Below are 16,448 nucleotides of genomic sequence, written 5' to 3' on the forward strand. Positions count from 1 at the left end.
CAAAGTCTGCATCACTTTCATATACTGTTTAAAATTTGAGTTTTAAATTAAAACAATCCTAGAGTAGATGAAAAACATAGACATTTCCACAGATGTTTCTCAGAAAAAATCTCAGTTCCATCATTTTCATTGCTTGCAAAAAATACATTTGGGTATTTGGGTATCACAGACCAAATTTTCAGATATATGAAGATGAGTTGGAGTCTGACACCTCAAGAAATCCTGTAGCAAACTGACATATGTGTTGTATGAAAATTATGCAGGCACCTCTCAGAATCTATGCATGCATCTGGAGAAGCACTTCTTAAATGGTCCTTGTGTTTCAAATGAAGTTAAGAGCTGGCTTGACAGCATTTCATTATAAAATGTTTAAAAATATGGTTTTCCTTTTATTTCAATCTTTTTTTCTTTGTGTCTTCTCATATCCCAATAAACTTCATTTCTCTTTCTCTCTTTTTTTCTTTAACTCTTTGTTTCTTATTCCCCATCTAATTAAAATCTCTGCAGTTGACCCTGCACACTGAAATAATGAAGTGGCTTACTATTTAGCATTGTGTTCTACTGTTCAGTACTCTTCTGCAGGCAATTTTACTTTAGGTACCATGTACCAAATAAGATAACTTTTGCAATATGTTGTGAATGACTAATTTATTTATTTATTTATTTATTTATGAGCATGATGTGCTTGTGAAATGATAGGGGCTACTGCAGGGACAATACTGCTTATTAAATCTTTGTGATATTTTTATTACTTTCCAAGTGATTTGCTGTTGACACATTAATTCTACTTCCACATGAATAGTAGGTGCAAGTCCCTGTGCATACGTTTCTGCACTTATGAAAACATTGGTACAAGGATTTGAAGCATTTTCTTGTGATGGTATTGTTTCTGATAAGCTTCCATTTGTGAGAAGGGAAGAGATAATTTCTTTCTTGGCCAACTATTTTTTTCATGCGCGTCTTTAATTTTAATCTAGAAGCAGTGAATCTACCCAGCTACCTGAGTTCATTCATGACTTCTCTGTACTTCCCATTGTTAATCAATCATGTGATTCTGTTGAAATATCTTTTGGTCTTAAGCCTAGACTCTTTTTGCTGCAGGACACCAGGGCACATACAGTGTTTTTCTACAACACATAAACTGTCATAAACCACCCAAAGAGGCCTTATGTAGAAAGATCAACCAAAGTAGAGGAAGGGATGAATTAATTTCACTTAATATTTGCCAGCTTTGACATTGCCTAATTTGAATGTGGTGTTTGGACTCAGTGGTCAACAAAGAGTGACCAGGGACTTAAGGGGTAATGAGCTGCCCTGGAGATGGTCTAGATGATAAGTTTCATGGTTAACCTCATGGGAAACAAAAACCACCTGGAAGGGTGAGAAGAAAAATTTCCTCTGAGAAGCTAGAATGGAAATCATTTATTATGAAGACTTTTTCCTCCCCATCTGAAGTACCTGTTGAAATTATAGTGACATGAATGAGTAGAAATTGACAAAGCTAACAAAGGTCACCATGATGCAATATATTGGTTCATCTGAAATTCTGTGACACTGTACTACTGACTGAGACCTGAAACTGTATTTGTTGTTAATATCTTTATTCATCTGTAATAATCTTCTGTTTAGGCTCAGGTCATACAGAAGTACTTTGGTAACAGGAACTTTACTGACTGCTTCTTCAAAAGAAAAATGGTTTTTTGTTTTCCATTTCTTCTTTCTTGCAGAGTTCTCAGAACAGAAAAAAAAAAAAAAAAAAGTAATTCTTATTTCCACTGGAAGGAAAAAATATTAATAAGATAGTGTTTCATAACATGTTTGCTGTTTGGGGAGGAATGATAATGGATTACTGGCACTGATTTATGAACCCTAAGCTGTGGCAAACAACTTTGCCTCTCAAAATGTCTGCATTTGAATAATGACAATCCTTCCTTTTAGGAAAATTCAAGGAAAGGGCCTCAATTCTACATAAGATTGCCAAAAAGAAGTGCCAGGTGGAAGACAGTGAAAGACAGAATGGAGCTGCTAATCACGGTGAGTGCAGCCATGTAGATTTATCACTTGCTCCTGCGGGCCTTTTTCACTATTAAATTTTGCTTGAAAATCCTTAGAAGTGAATTTCTCCTTCTACTTCATTTTTATTGTCTTACTAAACATATTCTGATTCCCCTCAGAAAAGAGTATGAAACCCAAGGACAGGACAGGAGTTAAGTGCAAGATGAGAAGGTCTGATAAGACATCTAGAAAGCCTCCCAGATTTACTGCAGAGATAAATACAATGCTGATTTTTGACAAGTGCTGAACTGACAGAAATAAAGAGGCAAAATGCATTTGCAGTTTGCCTGTGAAAATTTAGTAAATTTTCTGACTTTTGAAAGGTTGATGCGGGGGCATAATGTGCTGTAGTATTTCCCTGTAATATACCTGTTCAACCCATAGGTCTAAACAGACCACTGACATGCAGGATTACACTCTGTATTTTCTCTCTGGCCACATTACTGAAATTTTTATATAAGCAGAGAACAACAACATTGAGTTAGTAATTAAGTTAGTTCAGCCCTGGTGCAATGTTGTTAAACAAAATCCAGTTTGTTCAGCAGTTCTGCAAGATAAACACCATCCCCACAATCCAAACAAATTGCTTGAGGTAGCTACAGCTGATTTTTAGCATTACCAGCTCATTACCTGATGGTGCTTTGCCCAATCCTTCTACGTACTGAATGCATATATTCATGTCATGCATGCTTATTTTACCTATCTTAAAGAAGTAGCATTCACCACTTCACAGCTCATGGAACCCTATAAGTTTTCTACTGGGTAAATGAAAAGCTTCAGAAATTTCATAAAAATGGCTTCTATATTATAGATGGATGGGATCTCAGATTATTCAGAAATCGAGAGCCACTGCTCTAGGATCATATGTATTCTATGTAGTATTACCCTTGTCACAAAAAGAAACAAATTTCGTATTTAAGATTTGATTTGTGAATCTACTATTTGTTGAAATTCATTTAAGCCCATCTGTGTTAACTGCACAAAATTAGTTTAGTATGGCTTGCCATTAAGGGTAAGTATTTGTCTTTTACTTCAAAAGTTTCTATTCCAAAAAGAAGTCCATATTATGACCTCTTTTCTCTACTTTACCTTGGCATATTGTCTGCATTAGAAAACAAGATCCAAATGTGTCTGATAAAAGCTGAATCATTTTCTCAGCTGATACTTTTTCTGACCTTGTGCTATATTTAGATAAAATTTACTTCCAGAATCAAGCAATTGAGTGGGACATTCTGCTAATAAACTGTAATGCTGGGTATGGGGTTAAGGGACAATGCACAAGCACTGAAATAATTACAAATAGTCTGGCACTCTGCTGTGGCTGTGATCTCAGATTTTTAATTTAGAAGAATCTCAGGATAGCAGTAATGTAACTTGACAGCTGTATTTACTTACGTGCATAAGAGCATACCATAAGGAACACTGAACTTGAGTCAGACATTTCTTATTGCTATTCCTCTTAACTTCAAATTGTCCCAGGGATTTTTGGCCATTGACATTTTTATCTAGTACATGCCAAAAGAGATGATTGCTGTTTAGAGAATTCTAAGATAGAAAAAGTAAGAATAAATTTGAATAAATTTAGTGCCATAAACTGAAGGCTCAGTTTTATCCCTTCCATCCCTGTAAGACTTTTGCTCAAGGACAATAATATTCTGTTTATTCTTTTCCCACGTTTTTGCAGAAGAAAGAACATTATTATAGTTCAGATGTAACTTTATGAATTGCAGAGTTTAGTGAGTTATAAAAGTTCTCTCTTACTGAATATATCCCCTCATCTGCATTCATTAATGTCTAGGTAGAACACTATACATCACATTTTACCTGAAGTGTTATGTTCAGTAAGTTTAGCATAAATAAAGAGCATGCAGTATTGCCAGGGATGCAATTTTTTTTAGAACAGAACTGCCAGTAGAATAGTTTCTTCAATCACCAGCTCACCACTCCTAAGAATTTTATTCAAAATGTTTGTGGGCCAAATGGAAGCCAGAATTTTAGTCTCTCTCTAAGACAGGTGTTGGTCCACCATCAGTTTTTGATTGTTTACACAGACTAAATACACTATTTTCACTAATACATTTTTGTTGTTTAATATTCTGCTCTGTTGTTTTCTTGTTCTTATTCATGGATAATACCACAGAAAAAAGTGCAAAAGTAGAAGTTGCAATAACACCACCAAGTGATTCAGGACCAGTGCAGAATGGAATCGCCCATAATGTTGAAGAAGAGGTTAGTGTTTTTTTATTTTTAAATTGGCAAATATTTTGCGTGCTTGATTGTACTTTTCACTGAAAGTATGTCTTAATTGCAAAAATTTGCTAATAAGACCCATCTACAATACATTTAATCTTCGTTTACTACTGAACCCCGTATATGAGAATGAGGTTTGCCATATATATATATATTAAAAATTAAAAAAAAAAAAGAAAAAAAAAGGAAGTCTATTTGCGCATATATCCCCTGTGACCCTTGCACTTCAATGTAACACAAGATACATTCCAGTAGTCTGGAATATATTCTTTTAGGAAATGTATTTTTGCTTATCAGATAAAATGTTCACAGCCCCAAATAAGACTAATGGAAATTGCTTGTCTGATTAACATCACACTGCACAGAGACTGTTCTCTTGAGAGGGTAGCCTGTCATGTTGAGCTTCATGGTATGGTTGCAAAAAGGAGCTGCAAAACAGGAGCTGTACACAAACTTTTCCACTCTCCCTTCTCTTATCTTGAGACATTACTAATTAAGTTCAACAGATAGCACATACTAGTATTTCTCTGACTCTCTTTCATACAGTTAAAATCTACAGAAGAAGAAATTATACTCTTAAATTGACTTATTTTAGCATATATATTTTGTACATAATAATCAGGTTACCGTATAACTGTATATTTCACCTGCATGGCTACTGAAATAGCTATACAAATGAACTAGATTCTTTCATAAATAAGCTGTAATTTTCAAGTATATCTGACTGCAAAATTAGGTCCTCCCCGGCCCCTTTTTAATGACTGTTAATATTTTTTAAACGTTATTAATTCAACCTACATGCCCAGCAGGCAAACAAGTGGGAAAATGATGGTGAGTTGATTTAGCTAAACTTTGGCACTACTTTTTCAGACTGGGGCAGCAAAACCCACTTAAAGAAAGTCTTGTTAAAAATAGTCCTTGACATGGGAAGTTGTATAATGCTTTTGTTTGTACAGTTGTCTCAAGGCTACGCTGACACAAGAAAGTTGCTGCAAGAGATGGCTGAAAAGAGGCTTATACCATAACATGAGCTTCCTCTTACTAAAAATGGGATGAGCTGTCTTGCATTTGCATACAGCAAAATCGTGCAAAAAAGGCAATGCTTGTGTTTTGTTTTGAATTGCCCCTGGCTTAGTATTCAATATTTCTGTTGTTTTCACTTGCTATTCATTTGACAAAATTGTTAGTCCACATCAGAGATAATCTTGCCTTGTTCATGACTTGAGCAACATAATTGTAGGTAAATTTTTTTCCTTTAAAGGTTATGCAAGCCATAGAAAAAAAATCAAACTGGTGTACAAGTAACACTGTTTATTTACTTCTGTTGGCTCTTTCTTAAACACTATCATCCCTCACAAGGAGTATAATTTGACTGGAACATATTTATACCAGGGATATGTCGTCCAATTTTGTGCCTCTGTCTCCAAGACTGAGAAAGAACATTGTGATGCATAGTAGGATGAGTCTTTGTGAAAGTGCTTTACAAAGGTAGAGGTGGAGAAGTGACAAGGCGATTATGGCCAGCTGGTGTTAGTACAGCAGATAAGGGGAGATAGCTTTAATTCTTCACTGTTTGCAGTTAATTTTTGTCCCTGGGAATAGAAATGGAGAATCAAGATCCATCAAAAGAGACGGTTAGTTTCTGATATCCAGAATAATCAAATAATGATAATGAGTCTGACAGAAGAGGAGAGCATAGTAGGATATTAAATCACATTTTCTGTTAATAATATAAGCTGTCCAGACTGACAGGCCACTTACAGGATCCTTGTTAGACCAACAAAACATTATCCTTAAATAAATGAGATGAGTAAGATCTACCAAATAAAAAATCTCAACACTCCAAATACATTTCACTTTAATACTCATCATTTTAAGGTAAAGAAAATGCTTTTGCTTCAGCAAAATAAGTAACAAAATCCAAAGCAGTGTAGTTTTATGACTTCTGTTCTCAAAGTTCAATAAAGGATAGCACAGCCCGGTGTAACCTGCTAGCGTTTACATAAATCAGTCTGTGGGATGTACGATAACTCTAATAGACTCTAATAGCACTCAGTAGCTTAAGAAGAAACAGGTCTTGCTCTGCCACATTTTTTTCACTGAGATTGTTTGGTGAAAACAAAGAAGGAAGAATAATCTTAAGCAATCATATTTTACAGCAATGACCATATGCTATCATTTTGCATTGTAATGAAGTTGTTTCTGAGCTTGCTCAGAAATCTGCAAGGTCAAGCAGCCTCATCATGCAAGACAATATTTTCAATCTCAAACAACTGCAGGATAAGAAAGGAAAATTATTGTAGGAGTACATTATTCATTAATGTCTTCCTCCTGTTCCTCCCATCTCCATTTAGACATTTTAAACTTTCAGTGAGGGAAGGTTTGGAACCTTTATGTTAATTAGTAAAGTATTAGGACATTCTGAAAATGTGCTGTGCTGTATTGGAAGAGAGATACATTGTTTATCATTGTCAAAATGACAAGATGGAGCAAGCAGGGAGGCTTGCAACTGATGGAGGAGTGATTCTGCAGTTTTAGGTCCATCAATCTGAAAGAAAGGATTTTAGGTGTCTGCTGTCACAACAAAAAATAGCAATCCCCTAATAACATTTTGAGATGGCTCATGCTGGCTCCCTCCCCAGTGGCCTTTCTAATTTTGTCCTCTTCTAGTGATAACCTGACAGTTGTTGCTACCTCAGACTGTTTCAGTTATTGATATGCTGGAAGCTATTTGGTAATTTAAAAATATAAAACGGTATTTTTGAAAAGTTGTAATAAAAATAGTCTACTCATCCATGATATGTATGTAACAAATAAATAGGTCTCTGTGATATTTAGGACCGTACTTCTCTGTGAGATTCTCTGCCAGTTCTCTTCTGTACAGAGAATCTTCCTCGATCTATTGCCTAGGTTTTTGTGCACAGCTTCCTGGTACACCTTCCCAAGCTGTGGCATCACCCTGGAGCTAACACTGACTTCTCTGAGATACTCAAAGTTAACAAAGCACAACGGATCATAGACAAGCAGTTTAAGAACAGAAAGAAAGGGAGAAAAGTAAAATAAAAAAGATACAGATAACAGAAGGAGTAAAGGTCAAGAGGGATGAAAGCAAAATAAAACAATACCCTCATCTTCTCCTACTGACATCCAAGGAAAATGCACTTAGAAAAAACTTTCAACCAAAGTTTGCTGGAAGGTGAAGTCTGCCTGTTTCTAACATGTTTAATTCTCAGGCTGGTTTTGTTGCTGTTCATCACCCCAGCAAGCAGGAAGGAGAAAAATACAGAGAAGGACAAATTCAACACTCTTCAGTTTCTTTCTGCTTTGTATATTGACCTCGTGGACACTAATAGGATTAACCCTGATTATAGAAGTGTAGGCAACAGCAGAATCACGTAAACAGCATTCACAAGACCTTCTTCTTTGATGAAGATTAGAATTAGAGGAGGGGAAACTGGTCATTGCCCTCCTGAGCTTTTTTTTCTAGCTTCTCCAGACTTTATACAGAGACTGTATGCCTGGGAACCACTGTATCTTCAAGACAATGGTATCCATTCTAACAGCAGCTTTGTTCAGGGAAGCAATACTGAAGGCACAGGATAATATGCCTGCTAGACCTCCATAATAGTTTCTCCTTCTCATACCTCCACAAAAACTCTCTCATTACAGCTCAGTCCTGACCTACAAATGCTCTTGAATTTTGATCGTTTTGTGAACAAGTAATCACCATTTCAGCCTGAGAGTGGTATTTGCTTCTGGTCTGGGAGTAGAATGCAATCTAGTGGCTTGAGTTTTTGGTGATTTTTCCCTATCCTGATGCAAAAGGAAGTTCTGTGGTGTCTGAATTTGTAAATACAGTATAAAATTTGCTTCTCTCTAATTTTTCAATTTTATATGTCCAAAGATATGGTTTCATGATCCATAAGTTTGTTTAGAAAGACTCATAAATTCCTTAAAATAATATTAGTAACTCTATGTCCCAGTGATGTTAATTTAGAACTGAAGAAATCGGAGACTCTGTCCATCTTGAAGAATCAAGCTGCAAATATGCCTTTGGGGAAAAAATATTGTCCTGAAAACTGTGTTCTGGGGTATGGGTGTTTTCACATAGCAGGTGTGTGAGTCAGCTCAGGCAGGTAGCGGGAATAACCACAGACTTGCAGCTAAAATGCAAAGAGTAGATTTATTCTCATTACCTCACTAACTGGGAGATCCCCAAAGCAACACCCCAGCAGAGGCACCCAAGTGGACACACACAAGCGGGGATGCAGGATCCACTGGACAGGGTTCATGCTGGGAGATCACCGGCCTGCTGGTTTCACCTGTTTTTACCAAGAGTTCGCGCAGGCACAGTTTTTACCACCTTGCTGTGATCCTCACTGTGCTTCTTTGCTCTTCTTTGTACGAAGGCTGGGAGCTCAAGCACATCCAATAGGACACCTCCAAATTGATTTAAAGTTCATTAAAAATCATACATTCCACTACTACAAAGAGAATATGCAAATAGATCCATCTTATGTATAAAACTCCTATTCTTCTAAAAGCATGATGTTGAGCAGAGGACCCTTATGTAAGGAAGATCTCAGGCTAAAACTGCAAGAAAAGGGAAAATTTGATTTTATGCTTTATTTAATTTTCATATATTTGTAAATTGAACAGCTCTTTAAAAATACGTATCTCTCCGAGTTCCACTAATTACTTTTCCCTGTCTCTTTACTGGTTTCCTTAGGGCTTCTTTTTTCATCTTCAGATTTTTTCTTGATTCTTATTCTTTCCTCCTGTCCTTCTTTTTTCATTGTACAAGACTGAAATACTCCACAAGAGAGAGTCAAGGGCACTATTCATTAATGATTTTCACAAACTTTCCTGCACCAAAATGAATTTTACTTTATTTCCTTTTTTGTTGTTGTTGTTTCATTTGTCTCTTCCGAACTCCACAGTCTTGCTTGTTCCTTTTCCCCAGGCCCTTAATTCCATTCCTCCTATTTCACTCCTATCCAGGAACCTCAATTCTCCTCTTGAGAGCCCAAGTCTTTGCTCAACAAGGTGAACTCTGTTGTGCTGTAGCTGCAGAAATTTAGAAAGGCTTTCCAGAAAATGTCCCCAGAAATACAGTCATTTGTCCCAGAAACCAATACTCGTATAATACTACTCCCATTGGAAACAGCCACAGATCTACACTTTGATAAAAAAGAATCAGGCCCTGAGAAAGGCAGATGTCTGTGGTCTCCTTCCCAGCCCTAACCAGCACAGTAGGGAACAATACCTCCTTCCATCATACAGTCTGCAAGACATTTCTGCTTCAGTTGCAGCCAGAAATTTCCTTCCCTCCTGCTGGATATTCCGTCTTCCTTGGGGATTTTGTTCTACTTGCTGCATTCTTTCTTTTAACCTTTAGCAGGCTGCCACAAAGGAGAAAACTCTGTTATATGAAACTTCTTAGAGTGATACTGAGCGCATGTGACAAAATGAAAGAAGACTAAAAGGACACTGACAGTATCTCATTAAATGTTTTATAGGGTGTCCTTCAGAGAAATGATCCTTTTGAGAAGCCCAATTACCTCCCCTCCACCCACTGCCACCTTCTTAACAAGCATTTGATTAAGTGTGCTCAGACACAGTCATTTAAACCTGTGCCTTTCCTAAAAATAGCTCCCAGGCTGAAGATAACTCCTTTTCCTCCCACCTACGCACATACACACACACGCACACATGTACATATGCGCACACTTTTACCTGTTTCCATGGAAACCTCTCTGGAAAATGTTTACATGCTACCATGATAAGAGACAACTTTTCCATGAAAAGATAGGGCAACCAGCATGTAATAAGAAAATGCCATGACTGATTTATTGTTTTTATTGTATCTAAACTGCTTACCTGAGAAACTGTGGGGTAAAGAGTATTTTGCTTTCCCCAGCAAAGAGCAGCAGCATAGTGCAGAGCATTTCAGGACAGAGCCTCTGGCAGAGGCAGCACTCCCCTGCCATGGAGTCCTCATTCCCTTTGCATCAAATTAACATGATTGAATCTAGTAGCCGTGCATTTCCTGTCATAGGCTATCATTCTTGGGCTAAAACGCTTCCATTTTGGAGAGAGAGGGGAGAGGAGATGAGAGCAGCCTTAGTTGGAAGACAGTGATATACTCCAGCATGCCTGGTAATTTGTCTCATAATTAAAAATATGTTTTTCCAATGCATAAAGCTCTTTTCATTTGCCACACTGAGCCTAAAATAAATGCCTGCATCTTGTTTGCCAATATAGCTTTTTGTAACTTAATGAAAATTGTGCTGCCATCAGAACAGATTGTTCTTTGTTTTCCTTAGGCTACTTAGTTGTGTATTCCATGTTTTTTTGCTCTATGCCATTTTGACTTGAAAACCAGGACAGGGAAAAATGACATGATGACAAAGACTTATTCTTCATCTGCATCTCCATAGCACCGTAGCTGTTACTTCAACTGCTGGGCTGACTTTTGGCTATTACAAATAGTCTATTTCTTTTCAATTCCCCTAAGAGATGCAATAGCATGGACATAAAAAAATGCACATAGGCTCTGGGAACCATGCTTTCAGCTATTTGCACAAGAGACCAGGAGGACACAGGCAGCAATAACAGAATCTGGAGCAAATACCTACCTGTGCCTTGCTCCTTCCCACAGCCTCCACTCAAAGGGTAGTTATTTTCAGTAAGTTCACAGTGCAGAGAGGATTAATAAAAATTACCTGCACTAAAATGAGGCTCCATATATACTGAACACATTTGAAAAGCTTGGGGATTTAATTTTGCTCCCTACTTGAATTTTACTCCAGAATGGGGAAGGAAAGACATTGTTTTCTGTCTTAGCTGCTCCTCAGAAACTGCATACTGCCATTCTAGCTTAAATATCTCACATTTTTTCCCATATTTTTCCAAATAACATGTAACAGAAGATAAATGATCAATCCAATCAAAACACAGGAATCTTGAAGCAGACACTTGAGGCTGTTCCACAATTCACAGTAGCCTTTGTCTTCTGCCTGTCTAGTGAAGCAAATGAGTATGAGGTTTGCTACGCTAAGGAAAATTAAAAAAAAAAATCAGTTTCAGTACTGAAAATCAGTACTTGCATCTAAGATTGGTAACATTTTGAGACCTCATATTTTTTTGTTGATTCACTCATTGTAAGGAGTTCAGTTGTACAAAACTCCTCACTCCCAAGAAAAAAAAATAAAAGTTCATCAGCCTTTTGCAGCACTACCAAGCAAAGAAATAAATTGCATTTTTATAGGTGGTACAATATCTATATTTCAGCATGAGGAAATTGAACTGCAAACAGTGCCTGTCTGCAGTTTTCTTTCTACTGGAGTACTGATGCTATTTTTTTGTTGATGAAAAACACCGTAAGTCAAAATGCACACGAAATGTACAATCATGCGAATGTATAGCTCAGCTCTGCAGTTCTGTTGGGCTAACAGAATAATTCTCAGATTATAATATTTGCAATTCATATGCTCTATTTTTTATAAGATATGGACTACTTGGTAAGTGGTGACAGTTTCAGTACTTCAGAAAAGTTTGAGGTGGTTCATTGTACTTGTTTTCCATGTTTTACTAATATCAGTTAAAAAAAATGTAAAGTTCCAGTCATCTGATATTGTGCCAGATAAGCAACTGTTTTTACTAAGATAATATATTTTGAGTGTGAGCATCCAAGGAAACAATAATTTTCTGATGTTTGCTAAAAGCAGCGACTACACTCTGACTTTGGCAGATGGAATTTGCTATAAGTTGTTGTTTATAAACAAAATAGTTATTGATGAAAGGTCACCATATGTTGGTGCTGTTTATATGAAGTAAAACACACTGTATCTTCCTGACTCTGGAAAGATTTTCCTGAGAGATTAGGAGAAGTCATCAGATCAGTCCTGAGCAAACTGGTAAGAGATTTTGTATGTTGGATTACAAACAAGTAATTGGATAGATATTCTTGGGTGAAGGATGTGTGAAAGATGCAAACTCAGGAGATTTGGTATGCTCTTCATTGTTTGTCATGAGTTACATAGAAGAAAAATGGAAGTAGCAAGAATAAGATTCTGCATATATGTACGTTCATTTAAAAGAAAATATTGAAAGAATATTTGTTACAGATATATGAAAGACAACACAACAAAATGACAGTTCTTGTCTAATTTCTTCAAAATAAAGAATCAAAACTATATTTTTTGTTGTTTACCGATGTACTCTACTAGCCCTAGTAGGACATGCAAGGGTATCATTTGCCTATTAGAAAATTAATTTGGTTATTATTGATAAATATGTATTAGAGTAGTGCATCTATCCCATCTAGGCATGAGTGTACATGTGATATTCAGCATTACAAGGGTATACGTAACAAAATGATGGTCCCAAGCACAACCAAGAAAAAATACAATAGTATACATAAATAAAGAGTGTAAATAATTATGGAAGCTAAAGAGAATTTCATGGAAACACAATGGCTATTACAAATGAAGATCTAATGCAGCTTCTGGCTAAACTTTTAATTTGAGGAAGATGAAAACATATGACACATTCCAATGTTTCTTCTGTGAGTACCCATGTCTGGCTATTGCCAGAAGCAAGATACTGATCTAAATAGTCTCTGTGTATGACTTAGTGTGGCTGTTTCTGTCCTCTTGGCCCAGTCAATCTTGCCATATTACAGACAACTGTAGAGATTTTACACTACTTGATCCTCTCCCACCTACCCCAAATCACTTATTATCAGTGTGGTGGCAGGTATGTTAGAAACCAGCAGAATATTCTGCATTTCTGATAATGTACCAGGAGGTCAAGTGAGATGCCAGAAGGTGCCTAAAATGGCACCATGTCTATTTGTAGGTAGTTGAACTCCACCATGTATATCATTAAGTATTTCTTCTTGGCATTGTAGAATAGAATTGTACATAACCTTGCAAGTGTTGAGTTTTCATCACACAGACTAAAAGAAATCAAAAATATTTCTTCAGTATTAGTTCCTACAAATGGCAAGTATGCATACTGAGTATGTACATTGCAGATAGGCTGAAACCACAGACAGTGCACGCAACCTCCGCCATAAATCTGTGGTAAGTCATTTTGTATCTCAGCTTAGTCCAGAGCACAACACCCACAGTAGTGTGGTTTTATAGCTGTGAAAATTCTTTCCTTTTCATTTCTTCAACCTCAGTGAAGAGGTTCAACATTGCTTTGAAATTTGTGCAAGCTAGATTTACAACTGTGTTTAACATCCTTACTTCTACTGATTTTTGGAAAGTCAGCGTTTGAAAATCAGATGCTGATTCTGATTTATGAAATAGCAAGTGGAGATCCACTCTGTAGCATCTTTCATGCATCCTGGAGCTACAGTAGCAAGGAAAATGGTTTTGCCCTACTGCACTGTGAGCTCGAGTTTGGGTATACATTTTGAGTGTAGTTATCACAGGGAGATGGATGAGGCAGTACAACCTGAAGGTGAAAAGGTCTCAGACAGATGGAACTAGATTCCCCAGGACACATCTGGCAGACCTCCAGATGTAATTCTTTGTGCTGCTTTGCTACTGCCATTCATATGGCCTTTGTGCTGTTTGACACAGGCACAAGACCAGAATGAGGACCAGTGCTGAAATAATGTATTCACCAGTATTGCACAAACATTGTACATACTCATGTGCAAACTTAGACTATCGTAAAGATTTTGTAATAATTAAATAAGTTGTTAATCATGGCTAATATCTAAAGATGACCATTTCAGAAAATACGTTGTCGTTCAGTACTCTTTATGAAGCAGTCGTTTATGGAGCTTTGTTCCTGCTGAGTCTGCTGCTTGAATTATACACAGGCCACTCTGAAAAAGTTACCTAGGCAACGCTTCAATTGGTCCTTTTGTGCTCAAATTTTACCTCAATTGTCACATTTCAAAGCTGAGCATCCAGCTCAGTTTGGTTTTCCCACTGCAAGAGCATCTACCAAAATGGAAAAGGAATGGCTTTGTATTTTAGGAAGTAACCACACAAACTACTGCACCAACATAGTCCCCCAAAAGTCAGGATTCAATAGGTTATAACTATGAGGTACAGATCGTCTGCCTGCTTTGGTACAGAGCTGAAAGCTAAAGGCAAAGGCTAGCCTCCTAGCTGCTCAGGAGCCTCTTAAGTGCTGTGTGGAGTGTGACGAATTGTGTCTATATGTCTACATATGTTTTTTTTAACAACAATAGCAATTATGACCTAGACACTTTACTGCCATCTTAGAATCACAAAAGTTGGGAGTTACACAATGTATAGGGGTTAACAAAACCCAGTATTCTGTCGACATCAACATATAATCCCCAAAGTAGCTACAGTCTGTCAACGTGTCAAGAGGAAAACGGGTGCTTACTTCAGTACACCTATGTCAGGTGACATAGTCATACATCTCCATGGCAGGAGAGCCTAAGGTAAGAGCTGGGCTTGCTTGTCTAAGTTCTGATCTCTTCATGGCAATCGAGGAGTTGAACAATATTCAACAATTAACTGTTGAATAATTAAGACTGGATCTTCAACCAAAATAAGCAATAAGTAGAAAATGTTATGAACAATACCAACATATGGTGACATTTCATCAACAATTCTTTTGCTCATAAAAGTAACTGATGTGGTCGTTTAAATGACTGCTTTTTATAGCATTTGTTATAAGGCTTATGTAAGCAATGTTAAAATAGGGCAATATCTCACAATCTATGGGAAGAATAACAGGTCCATTGCAGAAAGGACTGATTTCTCAGGCAGGAACACCACAAACTAGACCAGGCTGCCCAAAGCCCCATCCAGCCTGGCCTTGAACACTTCCATGGATGGGGCATCCACAGCTTCTCTGGGCAACCTGTTCCAGTGCCTCACTGCCCTCTGAGTGAAGAATTTTTTCACAACATCTAATCTAAATCTACCCTCTTTCAGTTTAAAGCCATTACTCCTTGTCCTATCACTCCACTCCCTGACAAAGAGTCCCCCCCAGCTTTTTGTAGGCCCACTTTAGGTACTGGAAGGCTGCTCTAAGGTCTCGCCTGAGCCTTCTCTTCTCAGACTGAACAACCCCAGCCCTCGCAATGTTTCTTCGCAGGAGGATGATCCAGCCCTCTGATCATCCTCATGGCTCTCCTCTGGACTCGCTCCAACAGGTCCATGTTCTTCTTGTGCTGGGGACCACAGAACAATATTCCAGGTGGGGTCTCATGAAGCAGAGCAGAGGAGAAGAATCACCTCCCTTAACCCACTGGCCGTGTTTCTTTAGATGCAGCCCAGGATAAGGTTGGCTTTCTGGGTTGCAAGCGCACATTGCTGGCTCATGTTGAGCTTCTCATCAACCAACACCCCCAAGTCCTTCTCCTCAGGGCTGTTACCAATACATTCTCTGCCCAGCCCATATTTGTGCTTGGGATTGCCCAGACCTATGTACATGACCTTGCACCTGGCCTTGAACTTAGTGAGGTTTGCCTAGGCGCACCTCTCAAGCCTGTCAAGGTCCCTCTGTATGGCATGCCTTCCTGCCAGCGTGTCAACTGCTGGTGTCACCACCAGTGGCACAGTATGGTGTCATCAGCAAACTTGCTGAGGGTGCACAGAATTGCACTGTCCGTGTCACCAACAAAAATGTTAAACAGTGTTAGTCCCACTACAAACCCCTTCAGAACACCAGTTTTCACTGGTCTCCACTTGGACATTGAGCCACTGACTGCAACTCTTTGAGTGCAACCACCCAGGCAATTTCTTAACCACCAAGTAGTCCATTCATCAAATCCATGTTTCTGTGATTAAGAGACAAGGATGTTGTGCAGGACAGTGTCAAACACTTTTCACAAGTCCAGGTAGATGATGTGATCTCCTACAGTGGGCAGTTCTTTATTCTCCCAGTCCCTGCCTTTGCCTTCTGTGACTTGGGCTGTGTGGCTACAGCACTTGCCATTGAAGACTGAGGCAAAAAGTCACTGAGTACCTCAGCCTTTCCCATATCCCAGGTGACCAGGTCTCCTATTTCCTTCCAGAGAGGGTACACATTTTCTGTAGCCTTCCTTTTTATTACTGACATACCTGTAGAAGCTTTTCTTGTTGTTCTTGATGTTCCTGGCCATATATAATTCTGTCAGGGCTTTAGCTTTCCTAACC

At 38.0% G+C, this 16,448-nt stretch overlaps 1 protein-coding gene across 5 annotated transcripts in view; it reads left to right on the forward strand.

Moving 5' to 3' along the window:
- The window catches only part of SLC24A2 (solute carrier family 24 member 2), a 144,743-nt gene that overhangs the window by 87,867 nt on the left and 40,428 nt on the right, over positions 1–16,448 (forward strand). For all 5 annotated transcript variants that reach the window (XM_083817107.1, XM_083817110.1, XM_083817109.1 and 2 more), the window contains 2 exons: positions 1,939–2,034; positions 4,196–4,284. In XM_083817107.1, coding sequence (XP_083673233.1) covers positions 1,939–2,034; positions 4,196–4,284 — 185 coding nt within the window. The remainder of the gene's footprint in view (positions 1–1,938; positions 2,035–4,195; positions 4,285–16,448) is intronic.

Source organism: Anser anser (genome assembly GCF_964211835.1).
Source record: "Anser anser genome assembly, chromosome: Z".
In the NCBI taxonomy this organism is placed as follows: domain Eukaryota; kingdom Metazoa; phylum Chordata; class Aves; order Anseriformes; family Anatidae; genus Anser; species Anser anser.